This window comes from Loxodonta africana, chromosome 13 (assembly GCF_030014295.1).
Source record: "Loxodonta africana isolate mLoxAfr1 chromosome 13, mLoxAfr1.hap2, whole genome shotgun sequence".
Taxonomy (NCBI): Eukaryota; Metazoa; Chordata; class Mammalia; order Proboscidea; family Elephantidae; genus Loxodonta; species Loxodonta africana.
The window spans coordinates 6,304,429-6,326,293 of NC_087354.1; the positions used below are offsets into that span (position 1 = coordinate 6,304,429).

Here is a 21,865-nt window from a genome sequence, read left to right on the forward strand (position 1 = left end):
GGACAATCACACAATACTGGGAATCATGGCATAGCCAAATTGATACACATATTTTGGGGGGACACAATTCAATCCATGACACCTTCCTACCAACCACGGATAACCTCTGTTATCTCTGGCTGCCCAGCAACCTCTCTGCTGGGAACAAAGCTCTGTATTCTGGCAACTGCCCCTCCTTTCAAGGCTACTGTAGGATCTTCCATTTTCTAATGTGAACCAGCCTCAGTTGAAGGGAGAGCACTCGTTCACGGCCAAGATAGTGTCCCACGTCCTTGGCTGTATTTGACTGATAGAAAGGCAAACACTTGTCCCAAACTGAACTTTTCAGCATCTGTCTGATAATGTGAACTTAAATTGGAGTGAAGAAATGGATGTCAGTGTCTCTCTGGTGGAGGTAACTACCAGATATTGAATTTGGGTGCTGATTACAGCCAGGGTCCCTACAGGCTCTGAAGACGGACCTTGGGTCAGCATGCCAGTTGGCCACCACTGCTTGTGTAGCTTTGAAGAGCTTGTTTAATCGCTCTTGATAAAAAAGAGTTTAGGAAAAACTCCTAGCACACAGTAAATGTCCAGCAAAAACTAAATGTTCTAGGTTATCATTGGAGTCATCATGATAACCATCATTGTCATTACTACTCTGTGGTAGGAGCCTGCCTGAGTAGGAAAGCATGGAGCAAGTAGACCTGGAGAAGCACACGACGAGAGGTGGTATGGAAGGATGTCTGTATGGGGCTTGGCCCCAGTTGTGCACATTGCCCAGGGGTATCCTTGCCCATACCACACCTCACTAACATAATACTTCCTTCAAGTGCATATGCAACTTTTGCCTAAGCAAAGGCAACTTTGAAATTAGTTTGTTACTAACTCAAAAAAAATAAAAAAGCCCTAACTAGTACACTACGATGTTTAAAAACATTTTTGTAATTCCTCTTTACAAACACTATAAAATCTGAGTCAAACCGTTTTTAATAGTCAATGTAATCAGCATCCCACCATACCACTCTTCCTTCCTTGCCCCAGGGAATTTTAGGGACACTCTAGTAACATCTTCGTTGCTTCCAACAGCTCATGGTGTGGCTTGTTTTAGTAGGAGGGTAAGGAATGCCATAAGATAATTATTTCAGTTTCTGGGTTGGCACAGCCTAAGTGCCAGAGGCAGGAATGGATACAATAAATATAAAAATGTTAAATAAAGCATAAAGTACAAAGCTGGTAGGCTAAAATTCATGATATAGCAAAATAAAAATAGAAAACTGTTGCACAAGTCCATGTGTGGTATAATAGCTCTGTTACTATTTTTTTTTTTTTTATACTATTGAAGGAATTCCTTGATACGACACTGTATCTGTCTTAGAGTTTATCTGTTACTCGGCAGGAAAGGCTCTTGGTCCTTACCCTCATGGAGTAAATGGGTGTGTTTGTCTCCTTTGTTAATCCACGCCCTTTCTTTGGTGTCTCGCAAAACAAACAAACAAACCAAAACTTGTTGCCTTTGAGTCGTTTCTGATCCATTGGGACAGAGTAGAACCACCCCATGGTGTTTTCAAGGCTGTAAATCTTTACCCAAGCAAACTGTCACTTTCTCCTGAGGAGTGTGTGGTAGGTTTGAATCACCTGCCTTTTGGGTAGCAGCCAAGCACTTAACCACTGCGCCACCAGAGCTCCTTTGGTGTCTCACCTGTAAAATGCCTTACAAAGCCATGGATACTACAAAAATTAAATTTAAGTACATCGGCATTTTGATCATTTTCCTGATTTGATATTATAGTTATTCATTTTTATCCAAGTCATCCATTTAACAAAATAAGTTGTTAAGAATTTCTTAAATTATTATTATTTTTACCCAAAAAAGTTGTCTTAATTTTGATGATATTTTATTACAGGTGATTATGTTGTCATGACTATATATTTTGAACTGAGTAGAAGAATGGGATACTTCACTATTCAGACTTACATTCCCTGTATACTGACAGTGGTGCTATCCTGGGTATCTTTTTGGATCAAAAAAGATGCTACGCCAGCAAGAACAGCATTAGGTGAGTTTCTAAATATCTTTTCCACAATTTTTTACAATTTTAATATAAACCCTATAGGGTTTCCAAGGCTGTAAATCTCTGCGGAAGCAGACCGCCACATCTTTTTCCCAGGGAGCCGCTAGTGGTTTCCAACCACCAACCTTTCAGTTAGCAGTCAATCGCTTTAACCATTCATAAAAAACGCCTTCAATTGAAGAGACTTATCTCAAATGTAATTGATCTGATTTGAGGGCTTCTTGATCTGTGTTTATAATTTTTTTTTTTTAATCACTCAATTAGCTTGTCTTTCTGGTGATGGAATTAAGACTGGTTAAGGATCCAGAATAAGCCAATTGCTTCACCTGATGCTGTGTTCTAGGGCTAACTTCATCACACAAATTTAGGCAAGTCCTGGAACCTGCCATATTCAAAAGTCTCACTATGTTAGTAAGGACACAGTGCTTACCACATACCTTTCAGGACTGAACACATAATATTAGTAAAAATAAGTTGTTAGGTGCCATCGAGTTGGTTCCAACTCATAGTGACCCTATGTACAACACAATGAAACACTGCCTGGTCCTGTGCCATCCTCACAATCACGGTTATGTTTGAGTCCATTGTTGCAGCCACTGTGTCAATCTATTGTCTAGGGTCTTCCTCTTCTTCAATGACCCTCTACTTTATCAAGTATAATGTCCTTCCCCAGGGACTGATCCCTCCTGGTAGTATGTCCAAAGTACATGAGACGAAGCCTCGCCATCCTTGTTTCCAAGGAGCACCCTGGCTGTATTCTCCCAAGACAGATTTTGTTCTTCTGGCATTGCATGGTATATTCAATATTCTTCCCCAAAACCATAATTAAAAGGCATTCATTATTCAGTCTTCCCTATTAATTGTCCATCTTCTGCATGCATATAAGGCAATTGAAAGTATCATGGCTGTGTCAGGCACACCTTAGTCCTCTAAGTGACATCTTTGCAGCAGATTTTCCCAATGCAATACATCACTTGATTTCCTGACTGCTGCTTTCACGGGTGTTGATTGTGGATCCAAGTAAAATGAAATTCTTGACAGTCGACCTTTTCTCCATTTATCATGATGTTGCTTATTGGCCTAGTTGTGAAGATTTTTGTTTTATGTTGAGGTGTACTCCATACTGAAGGCCGTAGTCTTGGATCTTCATCAGTAAATCTTCAAGCCCTCTTCATTTTCAACAAGCAAGGTTGTGTCAGATCACAGGTTGTTAATGAGTCTTCCACCAACCCTGATGCCACATACTTCTTCATATAGACCAGCTTCTAGGATTATTTGCTCAGCATACAGATTGAGTAAGTATGGTGAAAGGATGAAACCCTAGTACCCACCTTTCTCGATCTTAAATCATGCAATATCCCCTTGTTTTCTTCAAACAACTGCCTCTTCATCTATACAGGTTCCTCATGAGCACAATTAAGTGTTCTGGAATTCTCATTCTTTGCAATGTTATTGATAATTTGTTATGATCCACAGAGTCGAATGCCTTTGCATAGTCAATAAAACAGGGGTAAATATCTTTCTGGTAATCTCTGCTTTCAACCAGGATACATCTGACATCAGCAATGGTAAACTTCATTCCACATCCTCTTCTGAATCTGAGTTGAATTTTTGGTGGTTCCCTATCAATGTACTGCTTCAAATGCTTTTGAATGATCGTCAGCAAAATTTCAGTTGTGTGTGATATTAATGATATTGTTTGATAGTTTCCACATTATGTTGGATCACTTTCTTTAGAATGGGCATAAATATGGATCTTTTCCAGTTGGCTGGGCAGGTAGCTGTCTTCCATATTTCTTGGCACAGATGAGTGAATGCCTCCAGGGTTGCATCTGTTTGTTGAAACATCTCACCTGGTATTCCATCAATTCCTGGAGTCTTGATTTTCATCAATGGAGCTTGGACTTATTCCTTCAATACCTTCAGTTCTTGATCATATGCTACCTTCTGAAATGGTTGAACGTTGATCAATTCTTTTTAGTATGGTGACTGTGTGTATGCCTTCCATCTGCTTTGTTTTTTTTAATTAACTTTTATTGAGCTTCAAGTGAACGTTTACAAATCAAGTCAGACTGTCACATATAAGTTTATATACACCTTACTCCGTACTCCCACTTGCTCTCCCTCTAAAGAGTCAGCCCTTCCAGTCTCTCCTTTCGTGACAATTTTGCCAGCTTCCCACTCTCTCTATCCTCCCATCCCCCCTCCAGACAGGAGATGCCAACACAGTCTCAAGTGACCACTTGATATAATTAGCTCACTCTTCATCAGCATCTCTCTCCTACCCACTGTCCAGTCCCTTTCATGTCTGATGAGTTGTCTTCAGGGATGATTCCTATCCTGTGCCAACAGAAGGTTTGGGGACCATGACCGCCAGGATTCCTCTAGTCTCAGTCAGACCATTAAGCATGGTCTTTTTATGCGAATTTGGGGTCTGCATCCCACTGATCTCCTGCTCCCTCAGGGGTTCTCTGTTGCACTTCCTGTCAGGGCAGTCATCGATTGTGGCCGGGCACCAACTAGTTCTTCTGGTCTCAGGATGATGTAGGTCTCTGGTTCATGTGGCCCTTTCTGTCTCTTGGGCTCTTAGTTGTCGTGTGGCCTTGGTGTTCTTCATTCTTCCTTGCTCCAGGTGGGTTGAGACCAATTGATGCATCTTAGATGGCCGCTTGTTAGCATTTAAGACCCCAGATGCCACATTTCAAAGTGGGATGCAGAATGTTTTCATACTAGAATTATTTTGCCAATTGACTTAGAAGTCCCCTGAAACCATGGTCCCAAAACCCCCACCCTTGCTCCGCTGACCTTTGAAGCATTCTTTTTATCCCGGAAACTGCTTTTGGTCCAGTCCAGTTGAGCTGACCTTCCATGTATTGAGTATTGTCCTTTCCTTCACCTAAAGCAGTTCTTATCTACTAACTAATCAGTAAAAAACCCTCTCCCACCCTCCCTCCCTCCCCCCCTTGTAACCACAGAAGTATGTGTTCTTCTCAGTTTATACTATTTCTCAAGATTTTATAATAGTGGTCTTACACAATATTTGTCCTTTTGCCTCTGACTCATTTCGCTCACCATAATGCCTTCCAGGTTCCTCCATGTTATGAAATGTTTCATAGAATCATCGCTATTCTTTATCTACGCGTAGTATTCCATCGTGTGAATATACCACAATTTATTTAGCCATCCATCCGTTGATGGACACCTTGGTTGCTTCCAGCTTTTTGCTATTGTAAACAGAGCTGCAATAAACATGGGTGTGCATATATCTCTTTGTGTGAAGGCTCTGATTTCTCTAGGGTATATTCCGAGGAGTGGGATTTCTGGGTTGTATGGTAGTTCTATTTCTAACTGTTTAAGATAACGCCAGATAGATTTCCAAAGTGGTTGTACCATTTTACATTCCCACAAGCAGTGTATAAGAGTTCCAATCTCTCCGCAGCCTCTCCAACATTTATTATTTTGTGTTTTTTGGATTGATGCCAGCCTTGTTGGAGTGAGATGGAATCTCATTGTGGTTTTAATTTGCATTTCTCTTATGGCTAATGATCGAGAGCATTTTCTCATGTATCTGTTAGTTGCCTGAATATCTTCTTTAGTGAAGTGTGTGTTCATATCCTTTGCCCACTTCTTGATTGGGTTGTTTGTCTTCTTGTGGTTGAGTTTTGACAAAATCATATAGATTTTAGAGATCAGGCGCTGGTCGGAGATGTCATAGCTGAAAATTCTTTCCCAGTCTGTAGGTGGTCTTTTTACTCTTTTGGTGAAGTCTTTAGATGAGCATAGGTGTTTGATTTTTAGGAGCTCCCAGTTACCTGGTTTCTCTTCGTCATTTTTGGTAATGTTTTGTATTCTGTTTATGCCTTATATTAGGGCTCCTAAGGTTGTCCCTATTTTTTCTTCCATGATCTTTATCGTTTTAGTCTTTATGTTTAGGTCTTTGATCCACTTGGAGTTAGTTTTTGTGTCCATCTGCTTTTGATGCTTTCTATGCCATTCAATATTTTGCCCATAAAATCCTTCAAAATTGCAACTCAAGGCTTGAATTTCTTCATGAGTTCTTACAGCTTGAAAAATCCTGAGCTTGTTCTTTTCTTTTGGTTTTCAGACTCCAGTTCTTTGCATGTTTCATTTTAATACTTTACCTTCTGGAGCCACCCTTTGAAATCCTGTGTTCAGCTCTTTAACTTCATTATTTCTTCCATTCACTTTAGCTACTCTACATTCAGGAATAAGTTTCAGAGCCTCTTCTGACATCCATTTTGGTCTTTTCTTTCTTTCCTGTCTTTTTAATGATCTTTTGCTTTCTTCATATATGATGTCCTTGATGTCATCCCACAAGTCGTCTATTCTTGAGATGGTCTCCAAATGTTTTCCAAAACCAGATGTTTTCCATCTGGTGAGGTCCACGTGTATAGTTGCCATTTATGTTGTTGAATAAAGGTATTTGCCATGAAGTTGTTGGTCTCACAAAATTCTATCATGTGATATTCAGAATTGTTCCTATCACCAAGGCTCATTTTCTAACTAGCAATTCTTCTTTGTTTCTGACTTTCACATTCCAACCAGCAATAATTTTCAATACATCTCGATTGCATGTTTGAGCAATTTCAGACTGCAGAAGTTGGTAAAAATCTTCAGTTTCTTCATCTTTGGCTTTAGTGGTTGGTGCATAAATTTGAATAAAACTCGTATAAACTGGTCTTCCTTGTAGGCATATGAACATTTTCCTATCAGTGACAATGTTGTACTTCAGGATACACCTTGGAATGTTCTTTTTTGAGGATGAACTTGACACCATTCCTCTTCAATTTGTTGTTCTTGACATAGTAGACCATATTTTGTCAATACCAGTCCATTTTAGCTCACTAATGCCTAGGATATCGATCTTTATGCATTTCATTTCATATTTTATGACTTCCAAATTTTCCTAGACTCATACTTTTTTTTTTTTCGTACTTAGTACATTCCACATTCCAATTATTACTGGATGTGTGCAGCTGTTTCTTCTCATTTTAAGTAGTGCCAATTCAGCAAACGAAGATTCTGAAAGCTTGACTCTATCCACGTCATAAAGGTGGACTCTACTTTGAGAAGGCAGCTCTTCCCAAGTCGTATTTTGAGTGCATTCCAACCTGAGGGGCTCATCTTCTGACACTATATAAGAATGTTTTGCCGCTATTCACAATGTTTTTGCCTTTGTGTAGTCATTGTAAACAAGACTTTTAATGATCAGTTTAAAAGCAATATGATACGTTGTTATGTTGTAAAAATCTCACATATATACCTGTAGGAAGCTTTAAAAAAAAAAAAAAGAAAACCTGTCCACATGCACTATTATGTAGATACATATATTCATATACTGGGATACATTTTCCTCTTTCACTATCATATACAGATATACAGTTGCAAATTTTTTTTGTATTTTTATTGTGCTTTAAGTGAAAGTTTACAAATCAAGTCACTCTTTCGTACAAAACCTTGTATACACCTTGCTATATACTCCTAGTTGCTCTCCCCCTAATGAGACACCACACTCCTTCTCTCCACCCTGTATTTCTGTGTCCATTCAGCCAGCTTCTGTCCCCTTCAGCCTTCACATCTCCCCTCCAGACAGGAGCTGCCCACAGTCTCATATGTCTACTTGATCCAAGAAGCCCAATCCTCACCAGTATCATTTTATGTCTTATAGTCCAGTCCAATTCCTGTCTGAAGAGTTGGCTTCAGAAATGGTTCCTGTTTTGGGCTAACAGAAAGTCTGGGGACCATGACCTCTGGGGTCCCTCCAGTCTCAGTCAGACCATTAAATCTGGTCTTTTTACAAAAATCTGGGGTCTGCATCTCACTGCTCTCCTACTCCTTCAGGGGTTCTCTGTTGTGTTCCCTGTCATGGCAGTCATCAGTTGTAGCTAGGCACCATCTAGCTCTTCTGGTCTCAGGCAGATGTAGCCTCTGGTTTATGTAGCCCATTCTGTCTCTTGGGCTCATGCTTACCTTGTGTCTTTGTGTTCTTCATTCTCCTTTGCTCCATGTAGGTGAGGCCAATTGTTGCATCATAGATGTCTTCTAGCTAGTGTTTAAGACCGCAGACAGCACTCTCCAAAATGGGACGCAGAATGTTTTCTTAATAGATTTTATTATGCCAATTGACCTAGTTGTCCCCTGAAACCATCGTCCCCAAACCCCCGCCCCTGCTACTCTGGCCTTCGAAGCCTTCGTTTTATTCAGGAAACTTCTTTGCTTTTGGTTTAGTCCAGTTGTGCTGACCTCTCCTGAATTGTGTGTTTTCCTTCCCTTCACCTAAATTAGTTCTTGTCTGCTATCTAATTAGTGAATCCCCTCCTTCCCTCCCCCTCTTGTAACCATCAAATAATATTTTCTTCTCTGTTTAAACTATTTCTTGAGTTCTTATAACAGTGGTCTTATACAATATTTGTCCTTTTGCAACTAATTTCACTCAGCATAATGCCTTCCAGATTCCTCCATGTTACGCAATGTTTCACAGACTCATCGTTGTTCTTTATTAATGCATAATATTCCATTGTGTGAATATACCATAATTTATTTATCCATTCATCTGTTGATGGGCACCTCGGTTGCTTCCATCTTTTTGCTATTGTAAACAGTGCTGCAACGAGCACGGGTGTACATGTATCTATTCGTGTAAAGGCTCTTATTTCTCTAGGATATATTCCTAGGAGTGGGATTGCTGGATCATATGGTAGTTCTATTTCTAGCTTTTTAAGGAAGCACCAAATTGATTTCCAAAGTGGATGTACCATTTCATATTCCCACCAGCAGTGTATAAGTGTTCCGGCCTCCCCACAACCTCTCCAACATTTGTTAGTGTTTTTTGGATTAATGCCAGCCTTGTTGGAGTGAGATGGAATCTCATTGTAGTTTTGATTTGCATTTCTCCAATGGCTAATGATCATGAGCAACAAATGCATAATATTTTTATCTAATAACTTGGATGAAAGGGAAAATTTATAATCCTTGTAACACAGGCTTATATAACTAAACAAAATGGCTTTTGTGAGAACAAAATGAAAGGTTTCAATATATGTTTCCTGAAATTTTAGTCAGAAGAGTAATCAAAGTAATTTAAAAATCTTATAAACTGCATAATTATATATAGGTCAGTGGTTCAAATCTACCAATCACTCCACAGAAAAAAGATGTGGCAATCTGCTTCCGTAAAGATTATGAACTTGGAAACCCCGGGGGACAGTTCTATTCTGTCCTATGAGGTTGCTATGAGTTGAAATTAACTGGACAGCTATGCGTTTGGAATCACATATAAATATTGATGTTTACATCTAACTATTTGATGTGAAAATAATTCTCTCTTATGAAATGCTCTAATTGCGAAAACAGAAAATTGTCTTAATTCAGGATTCATTACATCAAGGCATGTTTGGCAGGTTAATACCATACTTTTATTTTATTCCAAATGTGTGTATAGAAGACTCATTAGTAAACAGATTCCACTCTTAATCCAAGAACATATTAAATGCAGTGTTGCTGGTTCTTGTTCATGCATCCTACACAAGGGAAACACAGTTCAAGATTATACTCATGAAAATAGTAATCTGTATTTTAACAATTAGAAAATTAACACTATTTTGTATTTTAAAACATAGTTAAATATTTCAATGTTTTACATAGTAATTAACCTGTAAGCCAAGTGTATAGAAGCACCATATCATCATAGAATGAAATTTATTTTTTGCTAGCTTAATACCAAAATCAAAATTAGGATTTTTTTTCTATTATTAAAGTGGTGGCATGGAAAAGAAAAGTGATGCTAGTCTAAAAAAACAAAACCAAACCCAATGCTAGTCTACTCAAAATTAATGTGGTTACCTCATGTTGTCCTTGCACTTCCAGGCTACTTTGCCAATCAGATGTTCAGATGATGTTCACACATGTGCTCCATTGTTCTCATTTAATTCTCACAATAACCTCTGAATACAGATATGTTAGTATATCATTTGGAAACCCTGGTGGTGTAGTGGTTAAGTGCTATGGCTGCCAACCAAAGAGTCGGCAGTTCGAATCCGCCAGGCGCTCCTTGGAAACTCTATGGGGCAGTTCTACTCTGTCCTATAGGCTCGCTATGAGTTGGAATCGACTCAACGGCACTGGGTTTGGTTTGGTTTTTGGTTTAGTATATCATTCCAGAGAAGAACATATATAGAGGCTTAGAGGGCCTCCATTTTCTATACAGTGTCCTTCCTGTCAATTTCCTCTTTTTTTCCCCAGATCATCACAATTCATTATCCCATATATTTTCTAAGACATTTCCCAAAATTCTGTATCAAGTAGACCATCGTCATTGACCCTTGTGAGTCTTCATGAAAGAGAATTGTAATCTCACTACCTAAAAGGCTTAACTAGGTGCTCAAATGTTGTTGGTCTAATTCATTTTTGATTATGTCTTTATTATGGAGTCCGTGGTTTGCACTCGACTGCTAACCTAAAGGTTAGGGGTTCAAACCCACCCAGCGGTACCATGGAAGCCTGGTGATCTGCTTCTGTAAAGACTACAGCCAGGAAAACCCTATGGGGCAGTTCTACTCTGTAACACAGGGCTGCAATGGGTCAGAAGCAATGACTCAGTGGCAGCAGGTGTTTTTTTTTTTTTTGGTTGGTTGAGGGAGGTTGGTGCAGAAGAGTAACTTTTTCAGCTGCTAACAGAAGAGTTGGAGGTTTGAGATGACCCAAACGTGCCTCTGAAGAAAGGCCTGGCAATCTATGTCCAAAAAATCAGTCATCACAAACCCTATGGAGTACAGTTCTACTCTGACACTCATAGGGTTGCCATATGTCCAAACTGACCTGACAGCAACTGGTTGGTCCATTTTTGATATCTTTATTGTAACTATCTCCTACTTTTTCTTTCTGTTTTATTCATTTTGATGTTCTGTTTGTAATTTATTTAATGTGACAAAAGTAGTTCTTTGAGAAGAAATAAATCTCTGATGAGATTAATCAATGGTAAAAACACTAATAAATAATGTTGAAAATGACAAAAAGACCATAAATTATGACTCTATCCCAATGTAATTGGAGACTTAAATATTATTTACCACTTACTGCAAGAAGAGATGTAAAGTATGGATAGTACTACAATAATTAATGAAATTACGTAAATAAAGTCTTCCCATAAAAAAAACATTAGTCTTACATGGTTTTCTAGTTAAATTCTACCTAAGTTTGAAGGACAAATCTTCAGATAATAATAATAATAAATAAAAGAATTAGTTCAATGAGAACAGTATAAACTTCCTACATATAAACTTCTTCCAGATAAAAACCAAAACCAAACCTGTTGCTGTCAAGTCAATTCTGACTCAGCGGCCCTATAGAACAGAGTAGAACTGCCCCATAGGAGTTCCAAGGAATGGCTGGTGGATTCAAACTTTGACCTTTTGGTTAGCAGCCAAGCTCTTAACCACTGTACCACCACAGCTCCATCTATACACACAGTACATAATAATTTTTCTTCGTGTTCAATAATCTCCATTCCTTTTCTCATTTATTTTTCCTTCTGAACTATCCAGCATATGTATGTCTCCTTTCTAAATCTATTTCACAGTCTCTGATTAAATCTTTACTGCTGACCTACGTGTTTGAAACAAAGTCAGACCAACACTGAGTATTATTAATTGATTAGTTAGTTCATCCATTTCAAACCATTCATTAAATGCCTAAAGTGTCCTTGGCACTATGCTATATGGCAGGTAAACACAGAAGAGCAAGGTACAGTTTTGCTCTTACTGGCCACACAATGTCTCTGGGGAGACAAACATGCAAAGATAGATGCAATTTTCTGAGATAATGCAAAAACCACGGTTCATGGAAGGTCCACTGATAGTGAGATGCACAAGTTATCCACTCTGCCTGAGGTGCTGTGAGTTGAGGAACCTCAGAAGGAGTGGTGCTTGAGCTGTATAGGGAAGAATGGAGGGGGTTCAGATTGGATATGGAAGGAGAGAGAAGAAAAAAACGGGTTCATCTAGGCAGAAGAAAAGTATGTGTGAAAGTGTAAGATGTCTAAAGGCATGGAATGCATAAAACCAAAAAGTGAAGTTGCCATCAACCGATTCTGACTCATGGCAACCCCATGCATGCATAGTGGAACAACTTCATAGGGTTTTCAATGCCTGTGACCTTTCAGAAGCAGATCACCAGATCTTTCTTTGCAAGAGCCTCTGGGTGGGCTGAAACTGCCAGCATGTCAGTTAGTAGTTGAGCCTTTGACTGTTTGCACCACTCGGGAGCTCCAGGGAATGTATAGAGGGACTATAAATGGTATCTTCGTTAAAAACGTATTTAAAAGACAAAACAGAAAAATAGGAGAATGAATGAATACACTGGAGGTGTAAAGTTAATTCAGATATTTTAATGTTATCATGATGACTATGAGAAGAAATCTTCTTAAAAAGTTGCTTACAAAATTGCATAGACATTAAAATTAAAAGTAATATTAAATTCAGGAGGCAATGTGAAGAAGGCTTTATGTAAAAGTAAAACAGCTGTGTTGGAGTAGAGGGATTGTAGGTGATCTTTTATGTTTATTCCATTTTGCTTCCTTTTACAACTTGACAAATGTCCCATTTGCAGGCATCACCACAGTACTGACCATGACCACCCTCAGCACCATAGCGAGGAAGTCCTTGCCCCGAGTGTCCTACGTGACCGCCATGGACCTCTTTGTGACTGTGTGCTTCTTATTTGTCTTTGCTGCTCTGATGGAGTATGCCACTCTTAACTACTATTCCAGTTGTAGAAAACCAACCACCACTAAGAAGAAAACATCTGTGAGTTAGTTGCCATTGCAAAGATATTCTGGGAGGACAATGGGAGGATAGTCTGAGATAAATGGACTGTGTTTAGATGCACTTTTATTGCTAAGAACCTTGTAAAACATAAGATAAATGGAAGTATAAATATATAGACTTCAAGAGACAGGACAGATTCTTCAGAAGACATGAACGTGAGCTTCCCAACTCTGTTCGGTTTCACCTACCAGTGATGGAACTAGTTTAGTCATTCTTTAAAAATTATTTTATCTTGGGGTGATGCACAGACTTTTGTGGCAGTTTTCTAATCACTTTTTTCTGCCTTTCTTGTAGTTATTGCATCCAGATTGCTCAAAACGGATTCATGAGCGAGTTAACCTACAAGCCCCCTCCGTATGTATAGCATTAAAGGAGCAAATATTTCTGAGACCTTCTACTAAACTAAGATTGCATTTGAAAGATATGTTACTGTTTATGTACGCATATATCAAAGACCAATGAGTAATGCAAGCACTTCCTTAAAAATGGATTTACTTCTTTTTTTTTTTTTTTTTAATTCCCAACATAGAAAATTTGGAAAATAGAGATAGTTAATCATAATCCCTCCATCTAGGGATTAGTGTATGGTATACGTATTTCTAATTTTTTCTAGACATTTAAGTAATGTATATTAATATATTTTAGATAAACTAATGACGTATGTATTGTTTTATAAGCTGCTTTTGTAACTCAAAAATGTTTCTGTGTCATAATATTATTTTATAGAATTTTTTAATGATTGCATCATATACTCATAATTAATGCAAGGCAAATATTTAGTTGAAGTTAACCTGGCTTGGATATTGGGCCTACCCATGCCATTTCACTTTTATACACATTCTTATAACTATAGTTTTATACACATATGTGGTTATTCACTAAGTGCAAATTTCTTGAAGGAGAATGCTGAGTCAAAGGGTTCGCATGATCATTGCCAAATGGCATTCCGTGAGCTCCGTTAGCAGTGCCAGGACACCCACCCCCCAAAACTCCCTGTGTTTGGTTTGATAGCAAAACAGAAAAAATGACACCACAAACTGCTCCCAAAGGCATTTCTTTGACTATTGATAAACTTAAATATTTTTACTTTTTTACTTGCATTTATGTTTCCATGAATTGCTTTCTAATGTCTTTTAAAGTAGCATTTTGCCAGTTGTTTATATGTGGGACATTACGTATATTCTATTTTATACAATATATTTTGTTTACGTAATCATACATTGCACACATTAAGGATGGTAACCTGTATTTTGTCATGTAGTTTTTATCCCTGCTTCATTAACAAAGTTGTCTTGTTCTTTGTGCCCATCTCCAAGTGCATGTTTGGTTTCTTGTAGTCAAGTTTACCAGTCTTTCCTTTTGTGGTTTCTGCCTCTGTGTCCTGCTTATGAAGATTTCTACCCTCAGAATAATTAATAACATAACTCACCTTCACTGTCTTTTGAGCACTTACTCACATGGTTCTAAGTGCTTTCCCGTGTCAACTCATGTTATCCTCACAACAACCCATTCTACAGATGAGGAAACTAAAGCTTAGAAAAATTAAGTCATATAAAGGTTGACTATGGTTTTATACCTTTTTTTTAAATTTTTTAATGTTGCTTTAAGTGAAAATTTACAAATCAAGTCAATCTCTCACACAAAATCTTATATACACCTTGCTACATACTCCCAATTGCTCTCTCCCTAATGAGACAGCCCGCTCCCTCCCTCCACTCTCTCTTTTCGTGTCCATTTCACCAGCTTCTGACCCCCTCTACCCTCTCATCTCCCCTCTAGGCAGAAGATGCCAACATAGTCTCAAGTGTTCACCTGATCCAAGAAGCTCATTCCTTACCAGCACCCCTCTACAATCCATTGTCCAGTCCAATCCCTGTCTGAAGAGTTGGCTTTGGGAAAGGTTACTGCCCTGGGCCAACAGAAGGTCTGGGAGCAATGAACACTGGGGTCCTTCTAGTCTCAGTCAGACCATTAAGTCTGGTCTTTTCATGAGATTTTGGGGTCTGCATCCCACTGCTCTCCTGCTCCCTCAGGGGTTCTCTGTTGTGTTCCCTGTCAGGACAGTCATCGGTTGTAGCTGGGTGCCATCTAGCTCTTCCGGCCTCAGGCTGATGTAGTCTCTGGTTTCTGTGGCCCTTTCTGTCTCGGGCTCGCAATTACCTTGTGTCCTTGGTGTTCTTCATTCTCCTTTAATCCAGGCTGGGTTGAGACCAATTGATGCATCTTAGATGGCCACTTGCTAGCATTTAAGACCCCAGATGCCTCTCTCCAAGGTGAGATGCAGGGTGTTTTCTTAATAGATTTTATTATGCCAATTGACTTAGATGTCCCCGAAACCATGGTTCCCAAAACCCCGCTCCTGCTATGCTGGCCTTCAAAGAATTCAGTTTATTCTGGAAACTGCTTTCGGCTTAGTCCAGTTGTGCTGACCTCACCTCTATTGTGTGTTATCTTTCCCATCACCTAAAGTAGTTCTTAACTACTATCTAATTGTTTTTCTAATGTTGACCCGTCCCTGCATATCTGGTATGAATCTCACTTGGTGAATTCTTTTTATGATATGTTGTTGAATTCTATTGGCTAGAATTTGGTTGAGGATTTTTGCATCTAAGTTCATGAGGGATACATCTACAATTTTCTTTTCTTGTGGTGTCTGCTTGGTTTTGGTGTCAGGGATATGCTGACTTCATAGAATGAGTTTGGGAGTATTCTGTCTTTTCCTGTGCTCTGAAATACCTTTAGTAGTAGTGGTGTTAACTCTTCTCCAAAAGTTTGGTAGAGCTCTGAGGTGAAGCCCTCCGGGCCAGGGCTTTTTTGTGTTGGGAGTTTTTTCATTACCTTTTCAATCTCTTCGTTTGTTTCTGGTCTATTTACTTGTTCTACCTCTGTTTGTGTTAGCTTAGGTAGGTAGTGTGTTTCTAGGAATTCATCCATTTCTTCTAGGTTTTCAAATTTGTTTCAGTACAATTTTTCATAGTAACCTGAAATGATTCTTTTAATTTCAGGTGAGTGTGTTGTAATACCACCTATCTCATTTCTTATTCAGGTTATTTGCTTCCTCTCCTGTTTTTGTCAGTTTGACCAATGGTTTATCAATTTTGTTAATTTTTTCAAAGAACCAGCTTTTGGTCTTGGGAATTCTTTCAATTGTGTTTCTGTTTTCTATTTCATTTAGTTCTGCTCTAATTTCTCTTGTTTGTTTTCTTCTGGTGACTGTGGGTTTCTTTTGTTGCTCTCTTTCTATTTGTTCAAGTTGTAGGGATAATTCTTTGATTTTGGCCCTTTCTTCTTTTTGGACGTGTGCATTTATTGACCTCTGAATACTGCTTTCACTGTGTCCCAAAGGTTCTGATAAGAAGTGTTTTCATTCTCATTAGATTCTATGAATTTCTTTATTCCCTCCTTAATGTTTTCTTAATCCAGTCTTTTTTTGAGCAGGGTATTCTTCAGTTTCCAACTGTTTGATTTCTTTTCCCAGCTTTTTCTGTTATTGATTTCCACTTTTATGGCCTTATGGTCAGAGAAGATGCTTTCTAATATTTCAATTTTTTGGATTCTGCTAAGGCTTGCTTTATGACCTAATACGTGGTCTATTCTAGAGACTGTTCAATGTGCACTAGGAAAGAAAGTATACTTGGCTGCTGTTGGGTGGAATGTTCTGTATATGTCTATGAGGTCAATTTTGTTGTGGCATTTAGATCTTCTGTGTCTTTACTGAACTTCTTTCTAGACGTCTTGTCCTTCACCAAAAGTGATCTGTTGAAGTCTCCTACTATTATTGTGGAGCTGTCTATCCCACTTTTCAATGCTGATAGGGTTTGTTTTTTGTATCTTGCAGCCCTGTCATTGGGTGCACAAATATTTAATATGGTTATATCTTCTTGGTATATTGTCCCTTTAATCATTATATAGTGTCCTTCCTTATCCTTTATGATGGAATTAGCTTTAAAGTCTGTTTTGTCAGAAATAAATATTGGCACTCCTGCTCTTTTTGGATTGTTGTTTGCTTCATATATTTTTTTCCATCTTTTGAGTTTTAGTTTGTTTGTCTCGCAATGTCTAAGGTATGTCTCTTGTAGGCAGCATATAGACGGATTTTTTTTTTTTGATCCAATCTGCCACTCTCTGTCTCTTTATTGATGCATTTAGTCCATTTACATTCAGAGTAATTATGGGTAGGTATGAATTTAGTGCTATGATTTTGTTGTCTTTTTTTGTGTGTTGTTGGCAGTTTCTTTTTCCCACTTAATTTTATTTGCTGAGTAAATTATCTTTATATATTGTCCTTTCCTCATATTCATTGTTGTTGATTTTGTTTCTGCTGAGTCTCTATTTTTTTCTTGTATTTTATTTTGGTGAGTAGGATAGTTTGTCTCCTTTGTGGTTACCTTATTATTTACCCCATTTTTCCAAATTTAAACCTAACTTATATCTTTGTATCGCCATATCTTTCTCTCAATTTGGAAGGTCTATGATTACATTTCTTAGTCCCTCTTTATTGTTTTAATGTTGTCTTCTTTTATATAAATACATTGCTGTACCCTATTTTGAGCTTTTTTTTTTTTTTAATCTTGCTTTGTTTTTTTGATTTCCCTGTCTGGGCTGACTTCTGATTGCTCTGTCCAGTGTTCTAGTCTTGGGTTGATACCTGATATTATTGATTTTCTAACCAAAGAACTCCCTTTAGTATTTCTTGTAGTTTTGGTTAGGTTTTTACAAATTCCCTAAACTTCTCTTTATCTAGAAATGTCCCAATTTCACCTCCATGTTTAAGGGACAGTTTTCCTGGGTATGATTCTTGGCTGGCAATTTTTTTCCTTCAATTTTTAAATAAGTCATCCAATTGCCTTCTTGCCTGCATGGTTTCTGCCGAGTAGTCCAAGCTAATCCTCACTGGCTCTCCTTTGTAGGTGACTTTTCGTTTATCCCTAATTGCTCTTAAAATTCTCTCTTTATCTTTGGTTTTGGCAAGTTTGATTATAATATGTCTTGGTGACTTTCTTTTAACATCTACCTTCTGTGGAGTTTGATGATCATCTTGAATAGATATCTTCTCATCTTTCATGATATCAGGGAAGTTTTCTGCCAACAAATCCTCAACAATTCTCTCTGTCTTTCCTGTCATCCCTCCCTGTTCTGGTACTCCAATCACTCATAGTTATTTCTCTTGATAGAGTCCCACATGATCCTTAAGGTTTCTTCATTTTTTAAAAATTCTCTTATCTGATTTTCCTTCAAATATATTAATACCAAGTGATTTATCTTTGAGTTCAGAAATTCTAGCTTCTACTTGCTCAATTCTGCTCCTCTGACTTTCTGTTGAGTTGTCTACTTCTGTAATTTTATTGTTAATCTTCTGAATTTCTGATTACTCTCTGTCTATGGATTTTTCCAGCTTAAGTTTTTCATTATGTTCCTGAATAATCTTTGTAATTTCTTCAATTGCTTTATCAGTGTGTTCCTTGGCTTGTTCTGTGTATTGCCTCATTTCCTTCCTGATGTCTTGAAGGGTTCTGCATATTAATCTTTTGTATTCTGCCTCTGGTAATTCTAGGAATGCACTTTCATCTAGAAGACCCCTTGATTCTTTGTTTTGAGAGCTTGTTGTGGTGATCATGGTCTGTTTCTTTATATGACTTGATATTGACTGTTATCTCTGAACCATCTACAAGTTATTGTATTAGTTTATGCTTGCTTACTGTGTCATCGTTTCTTGCTTTCTTTTGTTTTGACATGTCCAGTTGGGTTTCTTGAGTGAGCTAGCTTGATTATTTTTGCTTTTGGAGCTCTGACGTCTTGTCCCCAGATGGCTAGAGCTGTTATCAGGTATATCAGTCTAGCAGTCCATTCAGTTTTCTTCTACGAATTCAGCTCAGGTGTCCAGGTAGCCGATCAGTAAGTGTGTTGTACAGGCTCTATCCTACAGTCTTAAAGGGGCAGGGGTGATTGGTGTATGTACCAGAATCTGCAGCAGGGGAGTCACGTTCTGAACAAGGCAGGGGGCTGAGAACCAACCCCCAAGAGTCTCTGAGGAAAGCGCTTCCCTGTTCCCTAAAGCATGCAGTTGGGTGGATTCTGCAGACAGACCATGGGCACCCAAAGTTTTTGGTTGTAAAGACTGGGAGGTACCAGTTATCCTTGGGCCCCTGTCTTTATGGTTGGTGACCTGAGTGGAGCTACCAGTTCTTAGGCCCCTGATGTGGGTAGGTGAGGACCCTGTTTAAAAGGCAAAGGTATGTCAAACATCAATCACCTACCTCCCCACCACCCAGCTGAAAAGATTAAAGTTTGACAACAAGGCCCTATTCTCTTGAAATAGGCCCACACAGGTCCATGCAGAGGGGAAAGGTGCTCAAAGTCCACAGACTGTTTATGCCTGGACAGGAGCTGCTCCTGCCCTGAGCTCCCCCGGTTAATGGTGCTGGAAAATTATCTTTTCCCCCAATTGCAAAATTTTTCCTTCTCCAAGGCTGGGAGGATGGCTCTAGGCACTCAACATTGCCTGTCTCAGGCCCAGGAAATTCAGCCACTGAAGCTGGCTTGGGGTTGGGGGGGTATGGTAAAATATACTCAAGTGCTTAGCTTTTGCCAAGAGTGCCTTTTTTCTCTGGCTCCGGATGTTTGAGTAGGCTGTGTGGCTGGATGCTTCTCCCTGAGAAAACTGCAGCAGAACACTAATACCAGCCCACCGTTGCTGCTCCAGGAATTGTGCCTGAGGGCTCCCTGAGATTCAGGTCCGGTAACTCCTCTCTGCTTCTGAACCATCTCTTCCTCCCCCTGCCCCTCAGTTCATTTTCTAAGCTTGCCTTTGATGCTTGGCACTCCTAGCTTGTAATAAATATACTCGTTTCCCTTGTTTTTTCAGGTCTTTGTTGTAAAGAGGGCTTGCTGGAAGCATCTGTCTATTCCGCCATCTTGGCTCTGCCAGTTTTATAGCTTTTAAAATTTTGTTATATTTTAATTATTAATTTATCTGTATTTTTAGCATATGGTGTAAGGTAGGAATCTAATTATTGAAAAGTTGAGTGATTTAACTCACTGATGTGAACTACCACTTTTATCATATAACAACTTTTTTATATAATGAAGACTTTTATTCCCTTATACATATTGAATCACCAATTTTACATAGGGTCTCTATGAGTCAGAATTAACTCAAAGGCAACTAACAAAAACAACTTTACCAAATGCCATGTGCCCACTGTCTTAGACATCTAGTGCTTCTATAAGAGAAATACCACCAGTGGATGGCTTTAACAAATAAAAATTTTTTCTCTCACAGTTTAGTGGGGTAGAAGTTCGAATTCATGGCCTCAGCTCCAGTAGAAGGCTTTCTTTCTCTGTTGCCTCTGGAGGAAGGTCCTTGTCATCAGCCTTCCCCTGGTCTAGATGCTTCTCTATCTAGTAGATGGGCATAATACACACTTACTCATCACACCTTAGGTTATTTTATAGTGTTTCATGATTATTGTTGTATTGTTCTTGTTGCCTGCAGAACTACTCTCTCCTGGATATGAGGCCACCCCCAGCTGCCATGATCACTTTGAACAATTCCATGTACTGGCAGGAGTTTGAAGACACTTGTGTCTATGAGTGTCTGGACGGCAAAGACTGCCAGAGCTTCTTCTGCTGCTATGAAGAATGTAAATCAGGATCCTGGAGAAAAGGGCGTGTTCACATAGACGTCTTGGAGCTGGACTCGTATTCCAGGGTCTTCTTCCCTACGTCGTTCCTGCTCTTTAACCTGGTCTATTGGATCGGATACCTGTATCTCTAAATGCCTCGCGTAGCAATGAGTTCACACTCTTTACACTTCTCGTTTTCCTTTATTCCCAATCCATAATGACCAACCCGAAGTTACAATGAACAACACTGCTCAGTTATATTACCTTTAAGCATCACAGGAAATATCCAACAAATATTTTTATTATGTATCACACACACACTCACATACACACACACACACACACACACACACCCCTTGAGTTTTAAAGTGATATTCTTGTTAATCCCTTACTGAATCTGTAGCTTGGTGATATTTAGGAATGGTTTTTGGATACTGTAAGCAGCTGTCAATTATCCTTGCAAAGAATCTGTAAAACAAGCAATCAAATATCTGAGAAGCTTTCTCGGGCCCTTCTCCCTGTATATCTGTCCTACTACAGCCCTCACCTGGTACCCCCAGGTGCCTGATCACTTGTTGCCTGGAAGCAGTCAGGTGGTCTCACCCCATGCTTCCTGGTGCCCTGAGCTTAGGCGGGAACTTCAGTGAGTTTTGACCCCAGTTCCTCTCTCAGTGGCCTCTTTTGCTCTGCATCACTGCAGTTTGCCTCCCTCAAGTCTTGGGAAGGGTATACATGTGCAATCCAAGAGTTTCCATTTAAGGAAAAAATTATGATTTTCAAAATTCTCATTCTCTGACATCAAAGATGTCTATTATCTCTGAACATTAGAAGGTTTTTGTTTTCTTCCAAACTACTGAAGCTGGCATATTTGAACTTTGTGTCCTTGGACTAGTTCAACTTGAGTTCAACAACATTCCACCTTAAGACTTGTATTTTACTACACCAAGGCTCAAACCCAGAGTACGTGCCTAGTTTATGTTATGCTATGATGGGTTCAACAGTTACCTTCGTCTTGCAAGGAGATTTATGTAGGCTTTGTCTTGAAAACATACCCCAGAGTGTCAAAGAAATGTAGACAGGATTTTAAAAATTCTTAGTGAATATTAATTTTCAAGTCAAATTAACTTTAGATGCAAAAAATGGGTAATGGCTATCATCAATTATACATTTTGATGAACAAAAATTATTTTATACTTTGAAATATGGATACACAGCAAAATCCCAAAGAAAAAAATTCCTCATGATTATTACTCTTTTGATATTTTTATAACACAAAACCAACTTGCTTCTTGCTATTGCTTCTTTGTTAGAACTGGATGCCAATATGTATGTACTTCATAAG

At 38.8% G+C, this 21,865-nt stretch overlaps 1 protein-coding gene across 2 annotated transcripts in view; it reads left to right on the plus strand.

Moving 5' to 3' along the window:
• Positions 1-20,848, plus strand: part of GABRG3 (gamma-aminobutyric acid type A receptor subunit gamma3) — a 971,382-nt gene extending 950,534 nt beyond the window's left edge. Inside the window, exons 7-10 of one of the 2 annotated variants that reach the window (XM_003420641.3) lie at positions 1,887-2,039; positions 12,681-12,877; positions 13,193-13,252; positions 20,394-20,848. In XM_003420641.3, the coding sequence (XP_003420689.1) occupies positions 1,887-2,039; positions 12,681-12,877; positions 13,193-13,252; positions 20,394-20,675 (692 nt within the window). In that variant the 3' untranslated portion in view covers positions 20,676-20,848. The remainder of the gene's footprint in view (positions 1-1,886; positions 2,040-12,680; positions 12,878-13,192; positions 13,253-20,393) is intronic. The other variant, XM_064296192.1, reaches the window with a different exon arrangement.
• The last annotated feature ends 1,017 nt before the right edge of the window (positions 20,849-21,865 follow it).